Consider the following 25,816-nt stretch of genomic DNA (forward strand, 5'->3'; position numbering starts at 1 on the left):
GCCACTTTTTTTGAGGGGAGGGGTGGGCCACTTTTTTTGAGGCGAGGGGTGGGCCACTTTTATTTTGGTGTCCGGGCCTATTTCTTGTCCCAGTCCGACCCTGAAAAGGGACAAAATAATGAACGGGTTGACGTATGTAAATGTAACAAAGAGTGAGAATAGCTCCTCTTCAGATTCAGTCTTTATTTCAAGGCTCTCTTTGTTTTCTGTCAAGTTAAGAGAAAGTTCTCCTCATCACTATACAATCAAATAAGCCAAAGTAAGTTCCTGGTATTTTCTCCCAAAATCCAGGTCCCCCCTTTTGGCAATGCTTGGGGGATTTTAGTCACTCACAGTCTGGGCTTGATTAAATGCCCACTGCAATTCTTCTTGTAATCCCACAGCGGTGTTCTCAGGCTTCACTTTCTTAATGGGATCTGGTTCTATTGGTTGCATGCTTTGTGGACGGCCACTGGAAGGAGTCTGCAAGGCTTCCAGCCTAAAGTCAAAGGTCCCCTACTAGTCTTTGGCTAGGAGGCTGTGTTGTAGAGAGGGATTTCTAGCTTAGGGTTTTCTGGCTGACATCTTGCTCGCCCTCAGGTGGCTCTTCTTGTGCCACTGCCACACTCTCCTTCCTTGGGGCCCCTCCCCTCTATCCTGCACTATTGTAGTGTTCCTCGCACTGACCTCTTGTAACCCCTTGTAATCTCTGTGTAGCCTCACCACATGCTCACACGTCCTCCGAGCCACACTGATCCACAAGCTGTGACTTGCGTAGTGTATCCGGTGAACCTGCCCTCTCTGCCTCCACCTGTCCAGGTTTCTCTTCTTCTCCTCTCATTCCACCATTGTATCCATGTCCCCCTTCTCCACGAGTTCTTCCACTTGCTGACTTCACTCTCTTCTCTTTCCTTATTGTCACCATGTCTGGGTGTCTCACCACCTCCTGCCGTCACCTCCCCGGCCTTCTTGTTCTGGTCTTCTACCTTCCTGATATCTCCCCTGCGGTTCCTGTTGCTTCTCTCTCCTCCTCGCCGCCTTCTTCTGTCGATGTCTGTCTGTCTCCTTCAATTCTTCTACCACCTCCTCCTGTTGCTTCTCCTGCTGGCTCACAACTTCCTGTGGATGTCTCTCTTCCTTCCCCTCCTTCTGGCATCTGTTCCATCGTCTCTCCTGGTAGGTCTCTCACCATTTCCCCCTGTTTGGCACCATCCCTTCCTCTGTCTTTACCATCTCCTCCTGATCTTCCACCTCCGCCTCTTGCCCGCTCATATCTTCTTCTTCTTCTCTCACTTTCTGCCCCACTTAATCTACACTTCCTCATTATCCAGCTACTTTCCACCGGCTCCTCTTTCTCTCCTCCTTCAATTCACCTACACTCCCAATCACCTCCTTTCCTCCAGTTGCCACCAAACTAGCTTCCTCTTTTTCTTTCCTCTCGCCTCCTGCATGCCCATTCTCTACCCCTCCTCTCTCTCCAGCCTCCTATACCTCCCTACCAAGTCCTTTTGTCTTTATAGGGACTCGCCTTCTACGCCAGGCCCTCCTCTCCTCAACAACCTTCAAGGGGGATAATTGTTTAAGGGATTTGATTCGTCTGCTTGAATACGTGGTTGGCATTCTGCCCACATTGTAGCATCTTCCCACTCCTTATTTGGTTCTGCAAACTGAGCAAATATTTGGGTGAAGCACCATCTTTGTTTTGCTGCTAGCACGTGCGTTCTCTTGGGCCCGCGGAGCGTGCATTTCACTACTTTTTGCACTTAATGACTCCCAACACGTGTGAAGAGTTTTTCCTGCACAGAGGGCTGGAGAAAATCAGTTGGGTAATTTGGTTGCTGGGTGTTTGATCGTGTCTTTTGTCACTGTGGGGTAACGTTGTTCCTCAGTAGCAGTTGTTTGAACGCCAGACTGCCCAAGGCTTTGGTTACATCTTTGAAGACCTTGCAAAGGGGCAATACACGTTGTTGATGCATCGTGAATCGACCCTGCCCTGCTCCTAGGGAATGGTGTGTTGAATCTGGTGACCCAGCCCGCTTGGTCACCCAACCCTCTACCCTTAGGGACAGGTGAGGCATTTCGTCACGACAGGTAGGACGGTGGCTGGGTCAGCCACATGTAGTTCCCCCATGCAACCCACCTTTGCAGGAAACTGGCTTTTAGGAATTGTTTATATAGGTTGGCCCACACAGTGCTGCCGTGACATTATATAATGTTACAGCTTTAACTACTTTGCGTCCCATGGCAAATAAAACTAATGCAGCCTCTGCTGTGGAGGGCCTTTGGTGAGCGGGGTGGCAAGGACTCCTTCGTAGAGGCCTGGCCTCTTCGCCCACATCCACTAGCACCGGGCTTAAGGGACTCCCTGCTCATTTCTTATATCCTGCGAAGTAGGGTGCAAGCCTAACTGGATCCAAGTTCCTTCTATTTGTAACTTTCAATAGTTACACTGCATTTGCAAATATGTTCAAGGTTCCTGGACTGCTATTGTTCAGCTAAAGCCAACTTCTTCATCCTGCTTGAGGAGCTTTGTGAAGCTAATGACTTTACTTGTGTTCCTGCTGAGTTGATAAGCAGTAAGTGAGATCTTCTTAAGTGCTGCTTTCTAAGCTTGCCTGGGTGTTGGGGGGACGGTGGGGAAAGCTTCCTTTTCTTAAGGAGGCTTATCATTTTGGGAAGTACTCTGTACAACTCGAGAAGCACATATAATGTACCAATGATGTCCTGTAACCTTGTTTTTTTATTTTTTTTATTTTAGTTGGCTGACGAATCAACCTTTCAAAAATGTACAAAATTACAACAGCCAGATGCTTATACAAAATTACAGCAGTAAATAGCTTTACAAACTGGCACTAACCAATAAAATATAATCTTTACACATTTCAATGTTAATTAAAGGAAATAAAATCTCAAAGCATGAGCATATAGCAAAAGAAACAAAGCAATTTCCAACATAGAAACGACTGGCCTCTTCATTTCCCCACTGTCATATTACACATCGACCATATGATACAAAATGCCACCAATGTCGAAATCATACTAATTGAGAAGGAATTACAACATTTACAAAATGTGCCAAAGCAATCTGTGTAGAAGTCTTTGCATTGGTTACCTTGATGGACAGAACATCCAGCTTATTTCTGGGCTCTATGTATCCTTTTAGGGGTAATGTCTGACTCCATTGCCATTGTTTTGCTTACGCAAAGGTATGTGTATTTACTATTCACATGAAGACAGCTACTCTTGGACCATGTCAAGGTCATTATCAGCTTCTCCAACAGCACCTCTCAGAGCCTGTACAGAGGAAGAGGAGCAGAATTGACAAGACGTTGGGCGGCATTAAAAATCCAGGATGCTCAGTTCATGACTTTGTGAAGATTAGCCATGCATCACACTTAGATTTGTGAAGATTAATCATGCGTCACACTTAGATATATTTGTGAAGATTTGCCATCCGTCACATTTAGAAAGAATTGTGAAGATTAGCCTTCGAGAAGTACTTTGAGAGCACCCAATGTAATAACAACCCCGCTCCTGCTCCCCTCTTAAATACCTCCCTTGTACTGCACACACCCATGGCCTAGCCAAACTACACATAAACACACACCCAACATAATTAACACTTACATACAACAACAATCCCAGGCACTGGGCCATACTCGTATGGACACAGCAAGCCAGTGCACACAACCGTAACCAGCCAATTTACACATAAAACACAAACACACACCCAACATAACGTGCATTCACATACAACAAACAACCCAGGCATTGGGACTCACCCTTACGGCTACAGCAAGCCAGTGCACGCAACCAACCCATCTGCACTCCAACATACCCACATGCCAGTTTCTCCTGGTTCTGAACCTAGCCTATCCCTCTACCTCCACTAACCAACCCGTCAGCTTTCTTGCAGAGCCACGTGAGTGCCTGGAGACTGCCCCTGGGTGGTAGCGGTGTGTGGTATAAGTCAGCATAACATAACATTTTAATGTACTTTTTCGGATAATATAGAGGTTACTGTACCACTAGGTTTCTTTACACATTAGAGTGTGGGACTGCTGTGCAACAATGGAAAATGGCATGCTAGGGTTTCCATTTGAAGAAAGATCAAAATGGCCATTGTTTGCACTTTTTCTAGACTGTCTAGAATTTTCAGCAGAAGGCCTCCTGAGGCCCTCCTATCTGTAACACCAGCTGGCTTCTATGGGACCAACGAGAACATAAGCCCCTCTTAAATCCATCTACCACTCTGCTGTTCACACCCTCTGTCTCCTCACCTCCCGTGACTCTATCTCTACCTCTCTCTCCTATCTTGGCTGGCTTCATTTTCACACCCAACTTTCTCTGCCTTGTCTTCAAATCTCTCTATGGTCTTGCCCCCCCTTATCTCTCCTCCTTTCTCTCCTTCTACTCCCCCTCCCGTTCCCTTCGGTCCGCTGACCATTTCCTTCTCACTGCACCCCTGCCCCCCTGTGCCTCCTCCAGTTTTCGCTCCTTCCAACTCCTAGCACCTGTACACTGGAACTCCCTTCCTCGTGCTATCCGTTCTTCCCCCACCTTCACTTCATTCCGCACTTCCCTTAAAGCTCTCCTTCTCCATTCTCCTCCTTGAAACCCCTTCCCCTTCTGCTTCCCCCTCCTCACTCTTTTCCCCCGACTTTCTCCCCCCCTCTCCTGCCTCCCCTCTTCCACCCGTCCCCTTTCCTCCTCCTACTCTTCTCCTCCACTCCCCCATCCAGTCCCTTCTCCCTTTCCTCCCTAGCCCCTTCAGTTAATTTCTCTTCTCACTGTTTTGTTGTTTGATTGATTCATATTGTAACTGCTTCAACCGTTATATCGTTTATGTTTTATGTATTATGTTGTTCCATTGTGCAGCGCTTTGGCGTAAGGCGCTTTATAAATCAATAAATACAAATACAAATACAAATACAAACACAAATACAAATAAGGAACATCAGTGCTGGAGGGGCCCTCTTGTCCATCCCACCCACTCAGCGGTCCGTCCCCGACACTCCTTTCCCTTAACACACGTGCTGCTTCAGGCCTCTGTCCCGCCCCTGGCAGGGTCACACTGCCACCACTTTTTCTGTTGCGCGTCTCATGTCAAGGTGTTCATTGGCTAATCCGTGTCCTTTCACGCAGGTATCCTCCGATGGCAGCACGGCCGTGGAACTGCTGCCCAGCCCGGTCAAGTTTGTGACGGTGTCTGAGAACGAGGAGCTGTTTCTTGCAGGTCTGCTTTACCTTGCACCGCTAAATGTGCATACATGAAGGTTGCACGGATAATTCTATGTTCTCAACCATTTGTGTCGCTAGTATGCCAACGTAATGCTTCAAACCACTGAACGTAAGGGGGAAACTGAAGACATAAGTGAGGAAGGGTTGTTTACAACTGGTTTTGTAACTTATGTCATCTTACATTATGCAATGTTATGCTATCTTGTTTTATTTTAGTTCTCGCAGGAGAAACGCCAGGCAATCATGTTGCCTGAAACATGGGTTGAATCTGCCAGTAACAACCCATGTTCTGTCCTGGCCACTGACGCCTCCTCTGCGGGCTGCCATCTTTTTTTGTTGCCCGCATGTCTCAGCTCCCAGGAATCTCGCCTCATGGTTTATCTCTCCTCAGGAATCCCCACACACACAACCCACACCACACCACACCTCTCACCAATCCACCATCTCCACCCTGGCCTCCTGCTCTTCGGCTTGCCTGCCCGCAGCAATGCCATGGACGCAGTAAATGTCTAGGTCCCTATAGTATGCCTAGTCGCCATCTTTGTTTGTGTTTTTTTAGGGAGATCTTCTAACACCGCACGTAAAACGCCAATCTCACCAAAAGAAAAGCAATTCTTAAAACACCCGAGAGGTTTCCTTCGTTTGGTCCTATCACCGAGCCATTACCGGCCTAATAGCCCTACTCCCTGGGCATTAATCCTACATTATTTCATGCCATGTTATATGGTACATGACATCAGGTGTTCAGTTACGTTCTGCCATGTTGTAATATGCCAGCATGGATCAGTGGTGCTTTCAAAGCAGGACAGGGATAGCCACGGTTCCGGAGAGGAAGGGGTGGATTATCAGGGCTCAAGTCGAGGGTACACGCGGGGGGACGGAGTCCACCCACTTTTTTCTGAGGGTGGACTCAGTCCCCCCAGCTAAAATGAGAAACATTCATTGTCTTCTTTGACTTTATGAACTAAAGACGACCAAAGGCATCAAAATCCACAGTCGTCTGGTTTGCAGGCCAGACACTTCATCAACAAACTATATAACTTGATGAAAATTAACAAACAACTAAAGGTGAAATGTCCATTTCGGTACTGCAAGCTACATGGAAAACATTTGTATTGGTTGTTGGAGTTTAAAACATGCACACCTTTTAACATTTTCAAAAACACTATTAGAAGAAAATATCCTCTCTTGGTTTTGTGTGTGTTTTGATTTTATGAAAGGCAAATGCCATTCGTGTTGTGCAGTTTGAGAGGTTATGCAAAGGCTATTTAATGAAATTTGCATATTTCACCTTGATATGCTAATTTCTGGCAACGTCACATCGCATTGCGTTTGTTGATGAGTCCCCCCACTTAAATGTTTAGGGCTTGACCCCTAGGGATTATGGCACTGTATCCAGGGGGGCAGCCACCACTGACATGTCAGGGGCAGACAGGGGCAGATATATATTGGCTTTGTGATGTTTAGTGGCAGATATCTGTGATATACATTGGCTTTGTGATGTTTAGTGGCAGATATCTGTGAAAAGACAAAGGTGTACTGCTCTGAACTATCTAACAGTGGCGAAATGGAGCCCCTACGTGTTAAAGCACCCCCCGTTCCTGTGTGTCCCCAACATCATGAAGTGCAGATTGAACAAAGGTATGAACGCCTCATCATATCATCGGGCTCGCCTTGACAAGGGACAGCTGGAGAAACCTAGATTCCAGGTACACACTAACTGTGCAAGTGTTAGTTGGGGAATACTGAATATTCATGCGTGGGGCTGAGCCGAGACAGAAAAAAGAATAGGCAGGTCAATATTGGAATGGAAAACATTGTAGGCAATGCACGATTTTGCTACACAACCAGTACAACATTGGGACTGCATAGCATGACTGCCCACTATACCAATTCCTGGTGTACAGCTGTGCTGCCACTCCCACCCCCTCAAGATAAGACCTCCTACCTGGTATTCCTGACTCCCCACAAGACAAGACCCCCCATGAACTTCCTTACTCTGTACCCTAACAACATGAGACCCCCAACCTGGCTACATAACACAAGATCCCCTATCTGGCATCATTCCTTCCAAAAATCCAAAACACGAGCCCCCCTTCTGGTGTCCTGCCTCTCACATTACAAGAGCCCATACTTGGCTTGCTGCCTTCTCAACCCACTGTTTTGCTTTCCGGACACGTGTAATGACCTCAGAATCACTTACCCTATTACATGGACCAAAGGTGCTTGGGCTCAGGGAGGCAATAAACCACACTTAGACCAATAGTTGGAATATAGATGGCTCTTTACAGGCCCTTTATTCACAAACGTTATAAGCACACAGATTCTGTGAGTGACTGACGGAAGTGTGATGGTTCTCGTGGTGTCTCTGTTCTTTGCATTAGACCAGCACATCGTCCCTCTGCGCTATTGTCCATTGATACTATCATTTGTAATCTGGAATCAAAAGGGCGTAAGCATGGACAATGATGGCTTCTTTAACTTCACGGAAGATATCTGCAAGGGCCATTCATAGTGCGCACAGTCAGTGTTGAGGGACTTCTCAGACACTCCTTAACAGGCTGCCTTTGAGACTAGCTCCATCACTCTCCGTCGAGTGTCGAAGGTGGTCCAACTGCTCCTTAAGGAATGGGCATTGGTCTCTCTCTGTGGAGTTGTAATCAATACTTTTCCAATCTTATTAGAACTTAGAGTCGAGCGTAACATGGGGACCATCTTTGGTTTGGCCATGTTCAACAATATCACCTTGGAAATATTTGTTGCTTGTGATCCCTTTCAGTATAATCGTCATCAGCCTCTGGACAGTGATGCGGCAGATCACAACCTTAATGGAATTAATCTATATTGGAAACCTCTGAACGAGTTGTTTGTGGTTGGTGTGCAGCTTCAGGTGTCAATCAAACAGCTGCACCATTTAAAGATAGTACCAGTTCCAACAATGTCTGCCAACGCAAAGCTATCACAGAACACTTCCCGGGTGAGACTGGGAAGGTCGACACTCAACCAAGCTTCTGTGTATCAGTTTTCCTCATGATCACACTTGGACTGAGCCATTCAGTAGCATCCATTGGTTCTGGCACGTCTTGAGTCATTTCTCCAGGACTGGAGCTAGCTCTTTCTTTGCTCTTACTGGCACTACTCTGATGTTACGCTTCGCTGGGATAACACACTTCAAGAGTATTTTGTGGCAGTACTCATTTAGTGTTTTCATTGGTGGGGTGAATACCACCTTGTGATCTTCCAATATGTCGTCTTTTTTGACATGACTTGTGCCTTGGGGTCAAGTTTAATGTCAATCTCACTTGATGAGGTCATCTATCACTGGACTGATGTGTTTGGAGATGTAGACCCTACCACCTATCGCTGAATATAATTTAACACTTCACGTAACCCAATAACATTATAGTTTCTTTTTCATAGTTACCAAGATTTTCCCTTGGTTTCCATAGTGTATAAATGTTTCATGGCCACAATCCATTGATTTTATGGTGAAGTCATTGCCTGAATCAGCCAAGGCCTGCACTAATCCCCACCCCCACCCCCACTTAGACTTAACATTGGTTCCGACGTATTGGTCTTTCCTTTCGTTTGATTGATGCTTAAGGCCACTAATTGATCTTTCGTCTCTGATTCGTTCTTCTGGGGAGGTGGATCGGCTGGAGCTGACATCACATGTCACATACTTGCCAACCCTACGGATTTGGGCGGTAGGCTACTGCTTTTTTTGCAGTCCTACTGCCTACCGAGTTGAGGGTGTCATCCTACCGATTTACAGTGGCAGGTTTATGGCACCACCGGCTGCTGCCGTGGAACAGGCTCCCGACACACAGCTGCTGATTGCAGTCTGTGTGTGGGTGTCCTGTGGGCTGGTCTGTCAACTTAAGTAATTTGTTTTGATTGATGGGTTGTGGCACTTGCACTCCTGGGACTGACCTGATGTGTGTCTGTCAAACCAGTGTATGGAGTGCAGAGGACATCAGGTTATTAGGGGCAGAGCATGACGTTATACAGCAGTGTCTTTTGTGCAAATCACTGCCCTGGCTGTGCTGATTTACACAGGGTGGCAAACCTTGTGAACAAGTCATTTTCTGCCAAGGTAATTACTTGTTCATAGGAATTACATTCTCATGCGATTAATCAGATTTGACCATTTGACATTTTTATACGTGGGCGCCTGGGTGCTGGCTGTTGATTTTCACTACGGGGGTCACGTGTCTTACTGCAGTTTACCAACTGAACCCATTCTGTAAAATGATCATGTATTGCACCAACGTGTAACCCTTAACGTGGTTAGTTAAATCATTGGCATCTTTTTAATGTGCCCAAAGGACATACTGCACAATTTGCGTTTATATCACAAAAGTGCAAAGCTGACCCTCCTTGAATTCTAACATACATGAAAGTTGCACAAAGATCTATGGGAATCTACATATATGTGTAGATAGCCTCATGGGATGAGCCATTTATTTTGATTGGAAGATGAAATGTTTTTTCCTTCTGTTGCACAGCAGTAACCTACATGCAAAGTCATCTGAGCAATATCAGAATCCTAAGGGCACCAAAGTTAGAAAAGAAAATCAATCACTGCCCACTTTTTGCCATCTGGAGCCACTACATTATTCACACTCTCAAATATTTAAAATAGGCAGAAATAGCCCCAGAGTAGTTCTCTGCAAACACTGGCATGTCATGTTGCATTGCTTTTCACCTTAAAAGTGCTACACTACAAGTACCAGAATGCAACATGATAGAACCTAAACACTAGGATTATTGATCATTTTACACCCGACAGTACAAAACTTCCAATCACATTAAACCATCCTGAAGCTATTCATAAGTTCAAAAGGTAGACAATGTTCAGAAAAACCTTTGTGATGCACCCTTCTGCTTGTAAGTCACCATTTGACATAAAATGCATCTTTTTATGTAAAGCGTGCATAGCATTTCCACAACATACAATCTGTATTAGCACTTAACCCAATATGTTTCAGAGGTTAGAGCACTCATGCACATGATGTTTGCTGCAGCACTGCTGCCCATTAGTCAAACATCACTGGAAACAGAGTCTGAAACATAAAGTATATGCAGTTCAAGATGTCTGCAGGAAGAGCAGGCAGGGCACTTCACACCACCTCCATGGCCCTCCAGATGGGTCTCAGGGGCAGGCAACAGCTGGTATAAACCAGCATTGGCACTGCCGGCAGCTTGGACCTTTGTGTATGCATTTGCATGGCACTGCAGTAATGATACTAACAAGCCTCTAATGGCAGCATCTCCAAAATGGTGGGATTACCTGGAAATATAACAGGGCCTGGCAAATGCCCATCGAATATGCTGGCTAGTCAATGCTTGTTTTAAGAGGCCTTCAGTGAATTACATGAATACGGCTCAGATCAGGTGGCTGCAGGCACAGGTACATAAGGCATTTTTATTATTCCAGAAGCATACGTATAGCTCCAACAAAGCCATTAACAATGATAAGACTGCTTTGCGCTTGAAGTGTCTGCCAGTTTTACTTCAAAGTTTGATATTACTGTGTGATAAAACTACCTCAAATAGATCCCAGGAGTATGAGTTGTGTGCATGTGAAGGTTGACAACTGGGTGAAAATGGCCATAAGGATAAACAGGGCCATGGGCAGTCAAAGGGGGGACGGGGTTAATAACCAAACAACAATAACAAGCGTTGTGTCCCTCCTCACATCCCTTCTGTCTCCTAGCTGTTCTAAATTGCAATCATTTCTTCTTATGGGTGTAGAGCCAGCTACATGCCAATACTGAAAACCCCATATACAGCTCCAAAATGGCTAATTTCTCATCACAGTGGCACCTGTGCAGGATTCTCCCCGAAACGTTCAACATCTGCTTGAGGGCAAAATTATGTTCTTATTCCCAATGCTCCAGAACAATAGGGCAGTTGGCACCTTTGCCCCCATATACTCAGTGTCAATGTCTGGATTGTAAGCTCCCGTGATGTTAATAAGAGTTGCCATAACCCAAAAGGTTAGGTAAAAAAGTCAAAAACAAACTTAAAATTGCTCTGCTCTCAAATTTATCCTTGCCATGCATGAAAAAGCATCCAGTCCAGTTTTTGCTTGGAATTCTGGGACTTGCAGTTTTCCCAAAATACAAATGGGTAAGAAAACACTACCCATCCCAGGATCCAAAGGGAAAAATTGGGGCTAGATGGCTTTGTCACCATGGTCAGTGGAAACGTAAGAGCTCTGTGCATTTCGTGCTGTAGTGCAGACTGCACGGAAATGAATAGCTGGTAAAATCTGACTAGTGTTCGGAGGCCTCTCATTTAGTAATATGATTTCTCACGTTGATCTGTGTTAGACCATGCCATACAGCGCTTCATTGTGAATTGTTTAGGGCCATGTCTCAGATGATATTTTCTGTGATGTCATCAGGTCAGAAGGTGACATGAAGTCATTTCCTACAATATCATTATCCCAATTACTATTTTCAAACTTAAAAAACCCTACATCTTTTTGCTCACAGAATGTTGGCAAGTATGATGTCAGGTTTTTCAGACTGCCTGCTTCTGGAACGTTTGGTGCACCTCCATCCTTTGCAGGGCAATCTGAGTCGCTGGCTATGGGTTAGCAGATGTTAATGTCTCTGCAGTGAGCCCAACCAAATTGCGTTCAGGCCCCACTTGTCAGACAATCCTGGCGAAGCCTCTGTTTGTAAGGCTTGGGGAGAGGATGTTCGCACATAAAGCCGCACCTCCCAGGCTTGCAAAGGCTTCTGAATACGCGTTGCAGCTGAAACCTTCTCGTTCCCGTCTGGTGGTCTGCCTGCCAAGCCTCTGCTAGCTGCTCCTGTGGTCCTCTGCATTGCTGTGCCTGACGGTGGTTTCACGCTGACCAGAGTCCTGCTCTTTGGGTGGAGCTTTGGGTGGATCTGCTGTCATCTGCCCCGCTGTCTCACCATTGCTTCTTGCAGGGCGGGGTGAAGGGGGCTTTGCTTTCTAGCAGTTCCTACTGGATCTGATTGTTCTTGCATCCCACCACCACCATGTCTCCAAGCGCCTCGTCTACGTTTACGCCAAGCAAGAGAAAGCTAGTTCTTGCAAATTTGCCAACTATGCATCTATAGTTTAATTCACACTTTAAATAATGCACCATGTTAGACGATGCTTTGCAGGGGTGGAGCCAGCCCCTGGCTGGGGAGGAAGTTGCAGGCAGAAGGCAGCACCTTGCTGTGACGTTCATCCGGGGGCTCCATGGCGAAAGGGGTGCTACTGCAAAAGCCTATCAAATGTCTCACCTGGGGAGCAGAGTATTCACAATTAAACCATTATTGGCAGCAAAAGCAAAGGTGCCGTGGGAGAGGACACACAGACGGGCCAGGCGGTATCATATCGTCCATATGGGGAAGCCAGCTCAGCTTTTACATGGCCCAGGCCTCCAATGATTAGCCACACTTTGGGAAACTAAATACCCTCCGAATTGGGATGAAAGCTACATCTAATGGGCAAAAGGAAGAGTAGTAAATAGCCAGCCTCCTGGGCCCAGAGGACAGGATGGAAGTGACAGCCTATTAGGTTAATGTCACCACACACAACCAGCTTTCAAAAACTGTCATCCAGCACCCCCAAAATGATTAGGCTGGCTCTGCCCCTGATGCGTCGTAAAGTTTCTTTCACTTTGAATGTCTTTATCGGTCGCTTGCCCTGTGCTCCTATCTGGTCCCCTTTCCCCTGTGTGCGATGCCGTTCCACGTGCGCCGGGTGCCCGTCTTCATTACAGTCTTTTAATAACGAAACTAACGGTTTCCCAACAGTAGTGTTGACGAGGAGAGGAAATTACTGATGGGCCCATTGGTCAGTACTCACCCTCGAAAACTAGTAATGCAAGATAGCTGCACCATGTGAGGACAGAGTGCAGGATTCACATACTCCAGCAAGCTTCAATAATCAGGACTCAGTAAATTGGCAAAGGGTAGTCCGTTTAATGATACATACATCAGCAGATGGAAATCAGCAGCCTCACGAACACCTGCCTCACTCAAACTTTAGTCAAACAGCCTCTTTTATGGGCGAAATCCATCATCATTGACGTCTAATTCTACAAAAAACATCATGCAATACAATTGGTTGGGAAAGGTAACTTAAGTATAGGTGCCATATCTGTATAGAGAGATAAAGTATGTGGATTGGATAACTCTTATCGGGTGGGCGTCTACGCCCTTCCCTCTACATCACACGTGAATGACGTCACTACAAGTACGACGTCTCATTGGTTACAATGTCTATAGGTCCCTAGATTACATGGTCCCTTGTGATTGGGCAAGTTACACCCCTAAACATAAATCTCCATTTTAATTAGCAGCATGCAGAGTAGACACCCAGGTGCCTAGTGTCCCAAGATTCACCCTTCCTCCCTTCCATCAATCAGTGTTTTAGGGCTATGTGTCAATTAGTTGGCTGGGTATGGCCTCGGATCTGTAGTCTCTTATCAGGAAAAGTTATGGCACCCTCTGGTTCTGGATGAGTACGGTGGTACATCCTCGCGCCTGTCTGGTCACGTGTTGGTCCACCGTGAATCTGCTTCAGTTTCCAACCTTTTGTGCATTTAATTCTGTGTGCACTTAGCCACCTGCATGGGCCTCTCTTATCTTGACCTTCACGGGCGGGCTGGTATTCTCTGTAGTTGGAGTCTCGTGAGCTCCTGCTCACCTCCCCTTCTCTGGTTGACCTCGATCTCCCCGGCATAAGCCTCTCTTTGTTGAGTTTCGATTCCACTCCTTTTCTGGTCTTTGCTGGGTTTCTAAACTCGGCCTGTCAGGCCTTTGGCCGCCTGGGTACATTTCTGCTTTCACAAAATGGAGTTGCACGTGTACATTGTGCAGTATTGAGGTAGATATATGGTTGGCGCTTGCCGCTCTTCTCTTCTACTAGGCATTGCAAGCAGTATCGATTTCTTAGCATCTTGCATTTCAAGCTTATTTACACACATTCAACAGGGCGGTTGCTTCCATCTTGTCTTATGGCACCATTCTCTTATGTTTTAGCAGTGTCTCTCCCCTGCATCCATTATCATTATCCTTGCAGTTACTAGTACTGGCATTTGTGCTTTCAGTAGCCAATTCTGTTTGTTCTCGGGGCTGCTCGGGCCCTTGGTTTATTTTCATTGGCCTTCCATTAAGGCTTTAGGGGTCTCCTCATGGACCGTGTGCAGGTATTCCTCATTTCGTATCAGTGGCTGGTATGGCTGTCTGATAGGGTATCGTGCTGCCCAGGGTTGTCGCGTTATGGCTGCTTCAACCGGTATTGATCTCCTTACGTACAAGGGGCAGAGTCCCAGTGCGGCTCTCTGTTGGTTCATTTGCTCCTCATACGTCACGTACCACAGCGAGTACCTTACTGGCAACTTGCAATGGGGGGCAGGGGTGCAGGTCATATCTGGGACCTTCTCTACAGTGGGACTCCACTAAAGTCCCCCAGGTCCCCGAGATTGGCCACAAACGAGTCTTTGTGAGAATCTTACCTAATAGGCAATACTTAAACTGGAAGACTGAAGTGGAAACAGGTGTAACATGCAATGCTAGTTTCTTAGTGCATCCTGTTATCTTTGGAATGTTGGTGCCATCTTGTGGCCATGGTCTAGATTACATGTGGGTGTGCTCCTAGTCTGTTTATTTTTAAAGTGTTTTCTGCACGTAATTTTTCAAGAAGTACACGCCACTTAATTCCCTTGTACGCTCCTTTTTCACATCTTGCTAACAGCACGTGCTTTAAAGTACCTCTGCGCTTGTAACACTGATGGCCAAAGAACCATATGCACATTTAAAAGAATCCTGCCCATTAAGAGTCTCATGATTTACTCTGGCAGATCATTACAATGGCCCTCATTACGACCCTGGCGGAAATCGAAAAACGATGGCGGAAATGCAATACCGCCATCGAATAGCGCTCGGTGCGATCATGACCCGTCACCGTAAAGTACGATGCCATTAGCGACACCGTAGTGAACGCCAACGCTAACTGCACCAAGTACGCGCACGCGCGCCATGCCAAACCGTAATTACCACCATGGCGCAACGGTACGCGAATTCTGACCCTAGCGGACATATACCTAACGCCATCAAGCATGGCGGAAAGTACCATTCCACCATGGTGAGAAGTACGGCATCGCGAACCAACCGTAAAAGGCCCTACTGAGTGCCTGTACACCACTCCCTGGCCACATTGCACAACTCCTCGTAGGTGCAATGAAGTCACACAATGCAACCAGTGAAATGTAAAAGTCACCCATGCATGCCAACGAACAAATGAATCTAGGGGCTCCAAGTGCCTTGTGAGTGGCCATCCATATTTGCCATGGCACCATTGCCGTACTGATGCAGCACAGGCATGTGAAGGTTCAAGTCCAGCAACATGAACTGAAATATGAGACAAACAAAAACAGGCCCCCCCATCGACTGACACCAGTGTAAGGCAACATTCAAAGCAGTATCCTGAGTGAGACTGCACCAGCCCTGTACTCCTGCCAGTAAACAAACCAACCATCAGCATAAGCATGTACCACACAAGTTGGCAGAGTGACTGAGCAGCCAGGCTCATCTCAAGAGGGGCCAATGGGAGCTGCAGGGCACAGATGGCACGAATACAGAAGCTATTCCAATGGACATGACCTCAGTCTCCCTCCAAGAAACGCACGCAAACACAGGCACCTGTGACCAGCCATATTCTGATAATCACATCATTCCACCAATCCACCTGGCTGACCGGCATCTGTTACACAAAAGCTAATCCCCCGCCCCTGAGCATGACATCATTAAAACAGTCATAATGGTAGCCCCTATCCCTGACCACACTGGGCTCCGTAGGCAAACGCGCCCAGTACAGTACCACGCAACTATACTCAGAAGCCGGAACCCAATGCAGATCTTCTCACAATACATCGCTCCACAAATAGGAATATGCTACATTACTTGCAAAGAAGAACGCTACACGGTCAATATCAGACTCAAAATTTAATGCACAACAAAATCACCAAGCCCATACAGCTATTAGGTCATGAACTCCAAAATATATTTCATTATTGTGGGCTGCATCCGCAATAAATGACCAGCTTCTTCTTGTGTGACGCCCTGTTCCTTCATGGTACACAGGGGCTACATTCACGTTCAAAAAGGCAACATGGAAGCGCCTAGAACCGCAGGGCCGTCCCATTAGGTAGGCACTAGTCCAGCTGAAAGGTCGATATGTTGCTCCTAGCCACTAGTACTGCGTAAGGGCATGTGGCCCATTGGCGATCGTCCCATAAGATCGTAATGGTGCTCCACTGATTAACACGAAGCAGCAGGTGTCGGGAGTAAAAGCCATCTGCAGGAGTGGCATACAGATGGCAGCGGCAAAAGGGGAGGAGATACCTGTCACCCAAATGAAATGAAAAAGAATAGTATGGGCATCAGAACTTCATTTGAATTACTCACTTCAATGATCACACTAAATCCACAGCCATATGCATGCTAGCCCACTCAAAAGGATTATTCCCACCCAAAAAGCACTTGCGAATCATAACTATAAAAATCGAGGTGAAAACACTATTACAAACGAGTGTTTGTGTGCATGCGTCTGTCAAAACAGAATCCATTAGATGGGATTAGTAACGTGCATAGACACAAGTGTTTGAAGGCGCGTCGAGACAGGGAGGGTTCAACAAGGGCAGATAGACGATGGTCCCACTATGGCAGCTCTGCATCACATAGCGCAGGGGAGGTGGATAGATTCCAAAAAGCCCTGTACATGGCAAACTCTCCATTAAATCATCTGTCCATGCATCCATACATCATTCCCTCATCCCGGAATGAAAACGCCTGATTATTTACTCACATAACATGTGAAATTTCCATTGAGTCTGTGCGTAATGCAGTCTGCAAAATCCACTGTGCTCCAGGCCGGAATTCCAGTGTTGTGAAGTAACATGTATTTGGGAACGTCCTGCCTTATCGTCCACTACGCTATTGCGCATCCCATACTATTCATATCAATCATTGCATTCTCGCCATGGCCCCTGTCCCAAGGACATTAAACAATAGAACGTTATATTTGCAGTCAGACCTGTGGGCGTCTCCTCGCCGCTAGCTGAAAACCGAAAGCGCCGTCCTTCGAATTCCTCATTTGCAACATCACGTCGAAAAGGCATCTGTGACTGCTTGAAATCACAAATTCATCCATGTAGTGCGGCAGTGTGTGAAAATGGCAACTGGCTTCACTCACAAATGGGACGCCCCGCCCGTCGGTGAACCTCGGTACAGTGCTGCATGAGGGTCCACCGTTAATCGAGTACTACATTCCACTGACCCTTCACAAGTTTGTTCGCGACTGCAAAGATAGTATGTGAAACAATGGGACCATAGCAGAATGAACATATGAACCAATATTTCACTGCCATCGGGATCAAATACATGATTGTAATAGCAAGATGCCATGCGTCGAATTGCAGCGTTGTGTGCGGGACGTGCTCGCCCAAAGGGGATTGCAGCTTGCACAGGTGGAATGAATCACCACAGGTGGAGGCTATACAGCCTGAAAACACATAAATTGCACACCCAACCCCCTCCCACAACCACACCCACTCCAAAATGCTACCGGCAGGACTAGCGATGTTGGCCCTGGGGGACCTGATAGCACTGCAAGTACTCCAACTTCAAGAAGAAGACGAACACCAACTACTACAACAACCGGCCGCACAGAGGAGACGCAGGAGGAGGAGGAGGGCAAGGCAGGGCCAGCAAGGCCCGCCAGCACAGCCACTACCACCACGCAGGCAGCCCGCAATCCCACGCCTCCGAGCACATCCGTTCAACCTCACGGATGAGCAGATCCACACCCTCTACCGTTTGGACCGGGACACCATAACCGCCATTGTGGACATGACACAGGCTGACCTTGTCAGCATGATAGATAGCCCAACCGCCATCCCACCCCTACTGAAGGTGGTGTCTGTACTCCACTTCCTGGCCACAGGCACCTACCAGCACACAGTCGGACAGTTGCATGGCATTTCACAGCCAGAGTTCTCACGGACACTATTGCAAGTGCTCGATGCCCTCCTGAAGCACGCAGACGACTACATCTCTCTACCACGCTCGGAGCAGGAAATTACGAACACAAAAGTGGGATTCCATGCACTTGGCGGCATACCGGGTTGCATTGGTGCCATCGACTGCACCCATGTGGAATTGGTCGTCCCACATGCCATGGAGGCCCAGTACCGCAACCGAAAACAATTTCATTCTCTTAATGTACAAATGGTGTGTGACTCCAACAGGATCATTACACATTGTTGTGCCCGATTTCCTGGATCAACCCATGATTCTATGGTCTTGAGGAACTCTACAATACCACGCTACATGGAGCGACACGCAGGGAACAGATCCTGGCTACTCGGTGAGTCTCATTTCATGCATGATAATGTGGGGTATGTGATGCGGCAATGACCTGGCAGGAAGGGGGGGGGGTGCGTACGTAGCAATGTCATTCCACAAACATCCTTTATTGTCCACATACAGGTGATGCCGGGTATCCACTGAAGAGATGGCTCCTTACACCACTCCGGAACCCACAGAACCAGCATGAGGAGGACTACAACCATGCCCACTCACGTACCCGTGTAGTCATAGAACAGGCATTCGGCCTACTGAAGACTCGTTTCCGCTGCCTCAGCAGGTCTGGCGGGGCACTCCTGTACCGCCATGAGAAGGTTGCAAAGATGGTCATGGCATGTGTCATGCTACACAACATGTGCGTACGTAGAAATGTGCCCATGCCCCCTGACGCAGAACTGCAAGCACCTGAAGATGGTCATGATGAGGGTGGGGATGTGGCAGCACCTCAAGGAGTCCGCGAGGCACAGGAGGGCCGTGACATTCGTCAGATTCTCATTGATTCATGCTTCTAGCACTCACGCCTGGTGGCTGATACATGGACACGGGACTTGTGGCACTGTGTGTGTCTGGAACATGCACAATATGGACTGTACGCCTATAAAGGCCTCGTACACAAAGATCAATGTCCACACATCTCATTGGATGATTGTGCAATGTTTATAGCATATGTGAAATTATGTTACACACCCCATCGACCCGCCACCCAAGTGAGCCCAACACACCCCCTCCACCCTCCTACCTCCCCCCCCGAACACCAGTGTCCAAAGATGCTCATTGTCAGTGGGCAGACGCTATTGCAAGCCCCCTCTCCGGGTATCAGGGGCACCCCTGCCTGTGGAGCGCAGGTTCCTCCCAGATCTACGTTGGGGGCTGCCCTGGACGGAACTTGCAACGGATGATGTCTCTGCCTGCTCACGTCCATGCATGTCCCTAAGGGTTTGTGAGAGCTCAGTGAGCACACGGCGCACAGCAGCTTGTTCAGCACATACGTCTTTGGACGTCGCATGCAGTTCCCCCCTCAGGCTCTCGGTGCTTCTCTCCATTTGTACTCTCAGGCTCTCGGTGCTTCTCTCCATTTGTGCCCTTAGTGTCTCTGTACTTCTCTCCATTTCTGCCCTAAGTGTCTCAGATGATGTTTCTATGGCTGCCTTAGTACCCCCACATTTATCAGCATGGTCCTTGAGGAGCGTGGCCAGTTGCTGCTGTTGCACGATCACCTGGTCGAGGGACTGTTGCCTCTGCTGTGCCATGGCCATTTGCGGTGGTGTCACAGAGGGGCTGATCACCTCATGTTGCCTTGCCACAGGGCTTGTGGGGGATGGCCAGTCGTTGTCTTGTGGGTGCCCCTGCGTGGTATCCTCATGGTGTACGGGATGAAACAAACAGGGGGATTGAGACAGGTCATGGATGGATCCTACATCGACATCCCCGTTTTCTGTGTCGGAGCATGCTGCCATTAATGCAGTGTCACCTATGGTGCTGCTGCCACCAGAAGCAGTGCCTTCTGTGGCATCCATTGGGGGGACCTGTGGTGGTGCTGTTGTGGGCATGCTGGCTGCTGGGGTGCCTGTTGAAGTTTCCTCCTGTGTGCTGCCACTTGATTTGTGCTGCTGCCGTGTCTTGATCCGTGCAGCTGAGGTGGAGGGTCTTTGGTCGTTGGTCTTGGCCCTCTTTGCAGGTGTGCTGGTAGGGGTGTCCTGGAGCTTGTCGTTTGAATCGGACCCTGTGGTGGAGTAAAGGAGGGCGAGCGTTATTAATGGGTCTGTGGAAATTGGAATGGCAATGTATCACATGCATTGGGGTGGTACCTGAGGGTGATTTGGGTCAGGGCCTTGGAGGTGGTTTCATTTTTGTGTGGAATGAGGATGCAGTTGTTTTGCAGCCAGCAGTTAGGGTGTGCCTGCTGCACGTGTAGAGGGTGTTTTTAGGATTTTTAATTATTTATGTATTTAATGTGACTTTTAAAGTGCGCTATCAGGCAAATGTATGTGGACGTTCTCCTGGCCATGTGTTTCTGTTGCACTATGTGGACACATGGTACTTCACATGATTGGACATTGTGGATTTAGCATTGTTTTATTTGGGCCACCTACCTGATTCTTCTGATGTCTGCACTCCTTTCTCCATCCCTCCGACTCCCTCTATACTCTCCATTCCAATGGTGGAGGCACAGATTTCTTCCCAGGGGGTCAACTTGATGGGTGATTCCGATCCTCCCCCGGTAGCTGTGGCAATGTTACTGTTGGCGGATAGTATGCTCCGTACGCGTATCCGCAAGTCGTCCCATCGCTTTCTGCATTGCTGTGGGTTGCGGGGTGCGGTCCCCACCGCACTTACCCGCTGTGCCACCAGGGCCCATATGGCCTTCTTGTTCGCAAGTGCCGTCCTGGTCATTTGCGTCGAGAAGACGACGGCAGCATTCTCCTGGAGGGTCTCTGTGAGCACGGTGAGTTCCTCACGGGAGAAGTGGACCTGCCGCTTGCGGTCGCACGCTTTTTTCGCTACTTTTCCCATTTTTATTGCTTTCACTAGGGTGGATGACGGGTTGGGATGTGTCTGAGGGTAGTATTTTTTATGGTTGTGTGGGAATTCTGATTTTATAGGTGTACGGCGTGCTGTTTCCCGTTCCGGGACCATGTTTTTACTTCCGTTTCCGTATATTTACGGTCACCGTACTTTCCGATTGACGCTCATTACGGTGACCGCTATGATGGGTGGCGGAATTGCACCTAGGGCGCCGTACGACGGCGGTGAGGGGCGTTTTGGGGACATTTCCGCCATCGCGGACTTTGCACTTCCGCCATGGCGTAGTGCTCGTGCCCGATGGGTCGGAATTAGCCGCACTTTACTCCGTCGTGCAATGGCGGAAACGCTATTTACGCTATGGCGGTCAGGTCAGTCACTTTCCGCCAGGGTCGTAATGAGGGCCAATGTATTGAACGTTGTGGGTCAGTAGATCTTCTGATTAGAAGAAGCCCCCCCCCTTTTACCAGCCTGCATGCTTTGCAAAATATCAACCCGTGATTTGCACAGCCAATATTTTAATTTCTTCCCAATGAGTTCAATAGATGTGACCTGAATCTACTGCCCCCACTGGCAACATGGCGCCCTGTCATGTAAGAAACACAGCTGGATGTAAAAAGCCACTCCACCGAGATTACCACTCTGCCAGGCGCTGTGGTATTGTGATCAGGTTTTACTGCCGGCGGTAAAACTACCTTGCCACTCATAATAGTGCATTTCCAACAGATGAATATATATTGTTCGAGGTAATAATGTAACACCAGTGGCAAACATGCTGACAGCCTTAACATGTTTATATGTCAGTGGCAAGGACAGGGTCACAGAGCACTTCAACGTTATCACCTTACTGTTTAACAAGCACACCTGGCCTAAAACTCAGGCAGCAGCAACCGCTGGTTCTGGGTTTCACACTTTTCTAAGAGACACTCAAAGTTATACTTATTTACGATGACAATTGCCACCTTTTTAGGTGGTATTTTTTCTATAATAGAGATTACTGGTAAATACCACTGATGGTAATGCATGTATCATCAACCGAATTTAACCTGGCAGACTGGGTAGTTCTGGGTGGTATTGTTTACTTCTATGATGAGTCGTATTTTACCTCTGGTGCTGAAAACCTCTTTACCGTGAGTGGTAATCGACTTTCCAGTGAGATTGCCCGTTATAAAAATAAGCTACTTGTGTATTGTCGTTTCAGGTTTCGGCAGGTACGTCCGTACATATCACTCCGACTCCAAGGCCTTCAGAAGACTCCAGGTAGCAGACCTCGAACACAACGATGACGTGGAAACCGCGGTCATCAGCACGCACAGGAGCGTTGTCATCACAGGCTCCAGGGATGAAACAATACGGGTATGAAGGCGAACACGGAAAGTAGCCTCCACGTTATGCAACTAACGCCAGCCTGCCAGGCCTGATAAGCAGAGGCGTAGCCAGGATTGTCTAACAAGTGGGGCCTGAAGCTAATGTAGTTGGGCTGAACGCAGTGACATTAACATCTGTAAATACCCACACAGAACTGCTGAGTGGGCATTTACAGATTTTGGGTGGGCCTTGCCTGCTCAGGCCCTACTCTGTCGACGCCTTTGAATAAGTGCCTGCTTCTGCCTCAGCCTTACCTGCCGTAGTCGATGTGTCAGTGAAACTCGTTTTTTAGGACCTCGACTGACATTTGACGGCCTCTGCCCCAGCTCTACTAGCCTACTCTGACGTGCTTCATAAGCACAGCCAGGCGGCTTTCGCCTGACAAGGGACTGACTCTGCCTGCGGCCAACCCTACCACCTTCGCTTCACTTGTCACATTCCCAGACTCACCTGACAAGCGGATGGCTGTTCCCCAGTCCACCTGCCATTCCTGGCACACTATAGCCCAGCCATGATGAAATCCCAGAACTGTGATTGGCTATTCCCCAGACCTACTGGTCTTACTGGGGCGTGGCATCTATAGCTTAACTTGTGTCAGACTTAAGTCACACCATGCTCACTGGACATGTGACTGATACAGCCCTGTCCCACCGAGCTATTATGATTTATGACTGATTACACCAAAGACCTCCGGCCTTTCAGAGGTGCCCACTTGCCACTGGTATGAAGAGGCGCATGAGGTGTTATGGGAGTCCGGGCTCTGGCAGGGATCAGGGATGTAGGCATCAGACTCTCAGCCCCCTTTATATATGCCCTCGACAGCCAGGACAGTGGGGTGGGAGGTACTGGTTACCACTGGGACCACATTTGCCTCCAGAACTCAGTGTGGATCCTGGTTGGTCCAAATGAGACATGTGACCTGCCTCTCCATGTGGGAGGACACCACCAGCCTGCAGCTGCTGCAAAATTCAAAATTATTAGCAGGGTCCAAGCAGCCTTGAGCCACGGAGGAGGCTGGATGGGCTGGTAAGGATGAGGCTGCAGGCTAGTCTTTATCAACGAACTTGTGGGGGTTCATCCCCCACACCACCATATGCATGCAAAAGTGTGCGCAACATTCTGTTTGAACCATAGATTAATTGCTACTACATTTTACTAGAGGTATGCAAACCACTCTTTATTTTTTAAATTGAAATTCTGGGAGCAGTGTAAACTCTAAATATAAGCCATGCCTGAGTTAGGACAATTTGATATCAGACATGCGTCAGCTCTGCTAAGCCAGCTCAGCTGTGGAAGGTGATATGTATATTCTGTCCAGACAGGCTGGTCCTGCCAAGTGACAGGACAAGAACCTGAATGGCATGCCTCTTCTTTGATCTCTTTGTGACAGCGACAGCCACTCAGCAGGAACCTGTACTGGGCCCAGGAGTTATAGGAGCAGGCCCATTCAAAACAAATAGCCTCACACCAGAGTGCTGCATACCAAAGGGGCCTTTGATCCTACTGAGAAGGGTGTGTGGTTAGTGTAGAGAGAGAGAGAGTTCTGTACAGTTTGGAGAAAGTTCCACCATCTTGTTTCTCGCCACCTCTCTTCTTCCTGTCCCCTCCACTTCCTCTAGCAGAAATCACTTTGGATGTGATGTCAGAAGGCAAGGGCCACTTCTTTCAAGAACATTGATTGGACCCCTAAAGCAGGTTAGCTTTAGTCCAATCACATGTAGGCTTTTTCCTTTAGAAGCAGGGGTCTCACACCCCTTCTTTGAATCCTCTTTTGGACTACCACCTTTGAAGATTTGGTTGGACCCTAGTGGGAGAGTAATCCTTTCCAAATCCCTCATTTGTGAGTTGAAGGCAGGTTGTTCAAGGCAGAGGAAAGCTCTACTCCCTAAACATCTCAATTGGGGGTCAACCTGCTGCTGGAACAAGACACACCTCCCTGTCAGCCACAATGGCACGCAGGGCCTCACCATGTTGAAGGACACCTGCAGTTGTGTGCCAGCCTCCTCGTATTCGGGAGAAGGAAAAATGCACTCATTTTGCGCCGAGCCCCTGGATTGGGACTCTCAACACCCTGAGAGCTGAGACAGATGGGATCCTTGTGTTTTTCGCTGTTGAACTGCTTAAAGCCGTGTTTCAAGGACAGTTTGGCACATTTGAACAACTAGGACCCTCCGTTGCTGCCTTTTGCACTCTTCTGATCTTCAAATCGCTCGCACAGAGCCAAGAAGTCTGATTTGGTGCTGCTGGACCACCAAGCATCACAAAAGGTGCTATTGACTGTCAACTGCCACAGTGGCTCTTTTTGGGCCCTAGAGATGGTTAGGTCACCCATCTCTTTTGCACCCAAGAGCATATCCCTTTAAAGAACATTGTGGTTATAACTTTCCTTCCACAACTGATTCATTACTCAGGGTGCTGCATCGTGCTACCTTTGCTTCTTCTGTGTTTTTTCCTCAGGGGTGGGTTTTGTGTCATTTTTTTCCTAGTTAGTTATTATTGTACATGGTGTTTTTAATTAAAGTCGGTATATATTGTTCTAGAACATTCATTGGCCTTTCCTTTATTTTTGGACTGTTTCTACTTCGCTGTTTGGGTTGCTTCTGAACCACTTTCACACCCCTCTTGAGAGTCTAGCCTTCCCACAACCCACGTTACCACAAACGGAAAAGGAGGTATATCTCTTAACTGTGCTTGTTTAACCTTTATGATTCTGTTGGCTCTTGGTTTCTAGAAGTGTAATGGCCAATTAGGCGTGTTAGCCTCTACTCATCCTTGTACCCGTGCAGGATAGAAATCAATTTGTCACAGCCCTGCAGCTGTTTGATGACCAATGTAACAGGACATTGTCAGACTAGTGTTCTGCCAATTAGTGATGGGAGCTGCATCACGCACTGTTCAATCCCGCCCATCGCCCAACATGTTGGCTGCATTCCGCAGGTTTCAGCCACACCTGATTCAAGGCACCCTTGTCTTTTGCTATACTTTATATGTGGACCTTTGTGAAGTGGTTTCGTGGCCCATTCGAAAAGGCAACAATGCCCTCAAAATCATTACATTTAAATGTGCATGGAAAGGGGTTCGTGTTGCACAGCCAGGCTTTGGGGTACACGTGTGAGCCTCTGTCTAGGTTGCATAAAGACAATTCAATGCACACAGAATTGGAATGGGGGACTTTGTTGCCACCCTTATTCCAATCTGTAAATGTGGCACCGTTTCCCGTGAAATGTGGCCGTTTGGGGAATTCCAATTACTCTGCCAGAAGAAACCACCAATGTGCCAGTATTTGCCATCATTGCACC

At 47.7% G+C, this 25,816-nt stretch overlaps 1 protein-coding gene across 1 annotated transcript in view; it reads left to right on the forward strand.

Moving 5' to 3' along the window:
- The window catches only part of NWD1 (NACHT and WD repeat domain containing 1), a 337,845-nt gene that overhangs the window by 205,278 nt on the left and 106,751 nt on the right, over positions 1-25,816 (forward strand). Inside the window, exons 14-15 of the mRNA XM_069649205.1 lie at positions 5,125-5,215; positions 22,351-22,505. Coding sequence (XP_069505306.1) covers positions 5,125-5,215; positions 22,351-22,505 — 246 coding nt within the window. The remainder of the gene's footprint in view (positions 1-5,124; positions 5,216-22,350; positions 22,506-25,816) is intronic.

Source organism: Ambystoma mexicanum, chromosome 1p, assembly GCF_040938575.1.
Source record: "Ambystoma mexicanum isolate Mex_15411 chromosome 1p, UKY_AmexF1_1, whole genome shotgun sequence".
NCBI lineage: Eukaryota > Metazoa > Chordata > Amphibia > Caudata > Ambystomatidae > Ambystoma > Ambystoma mexicanum.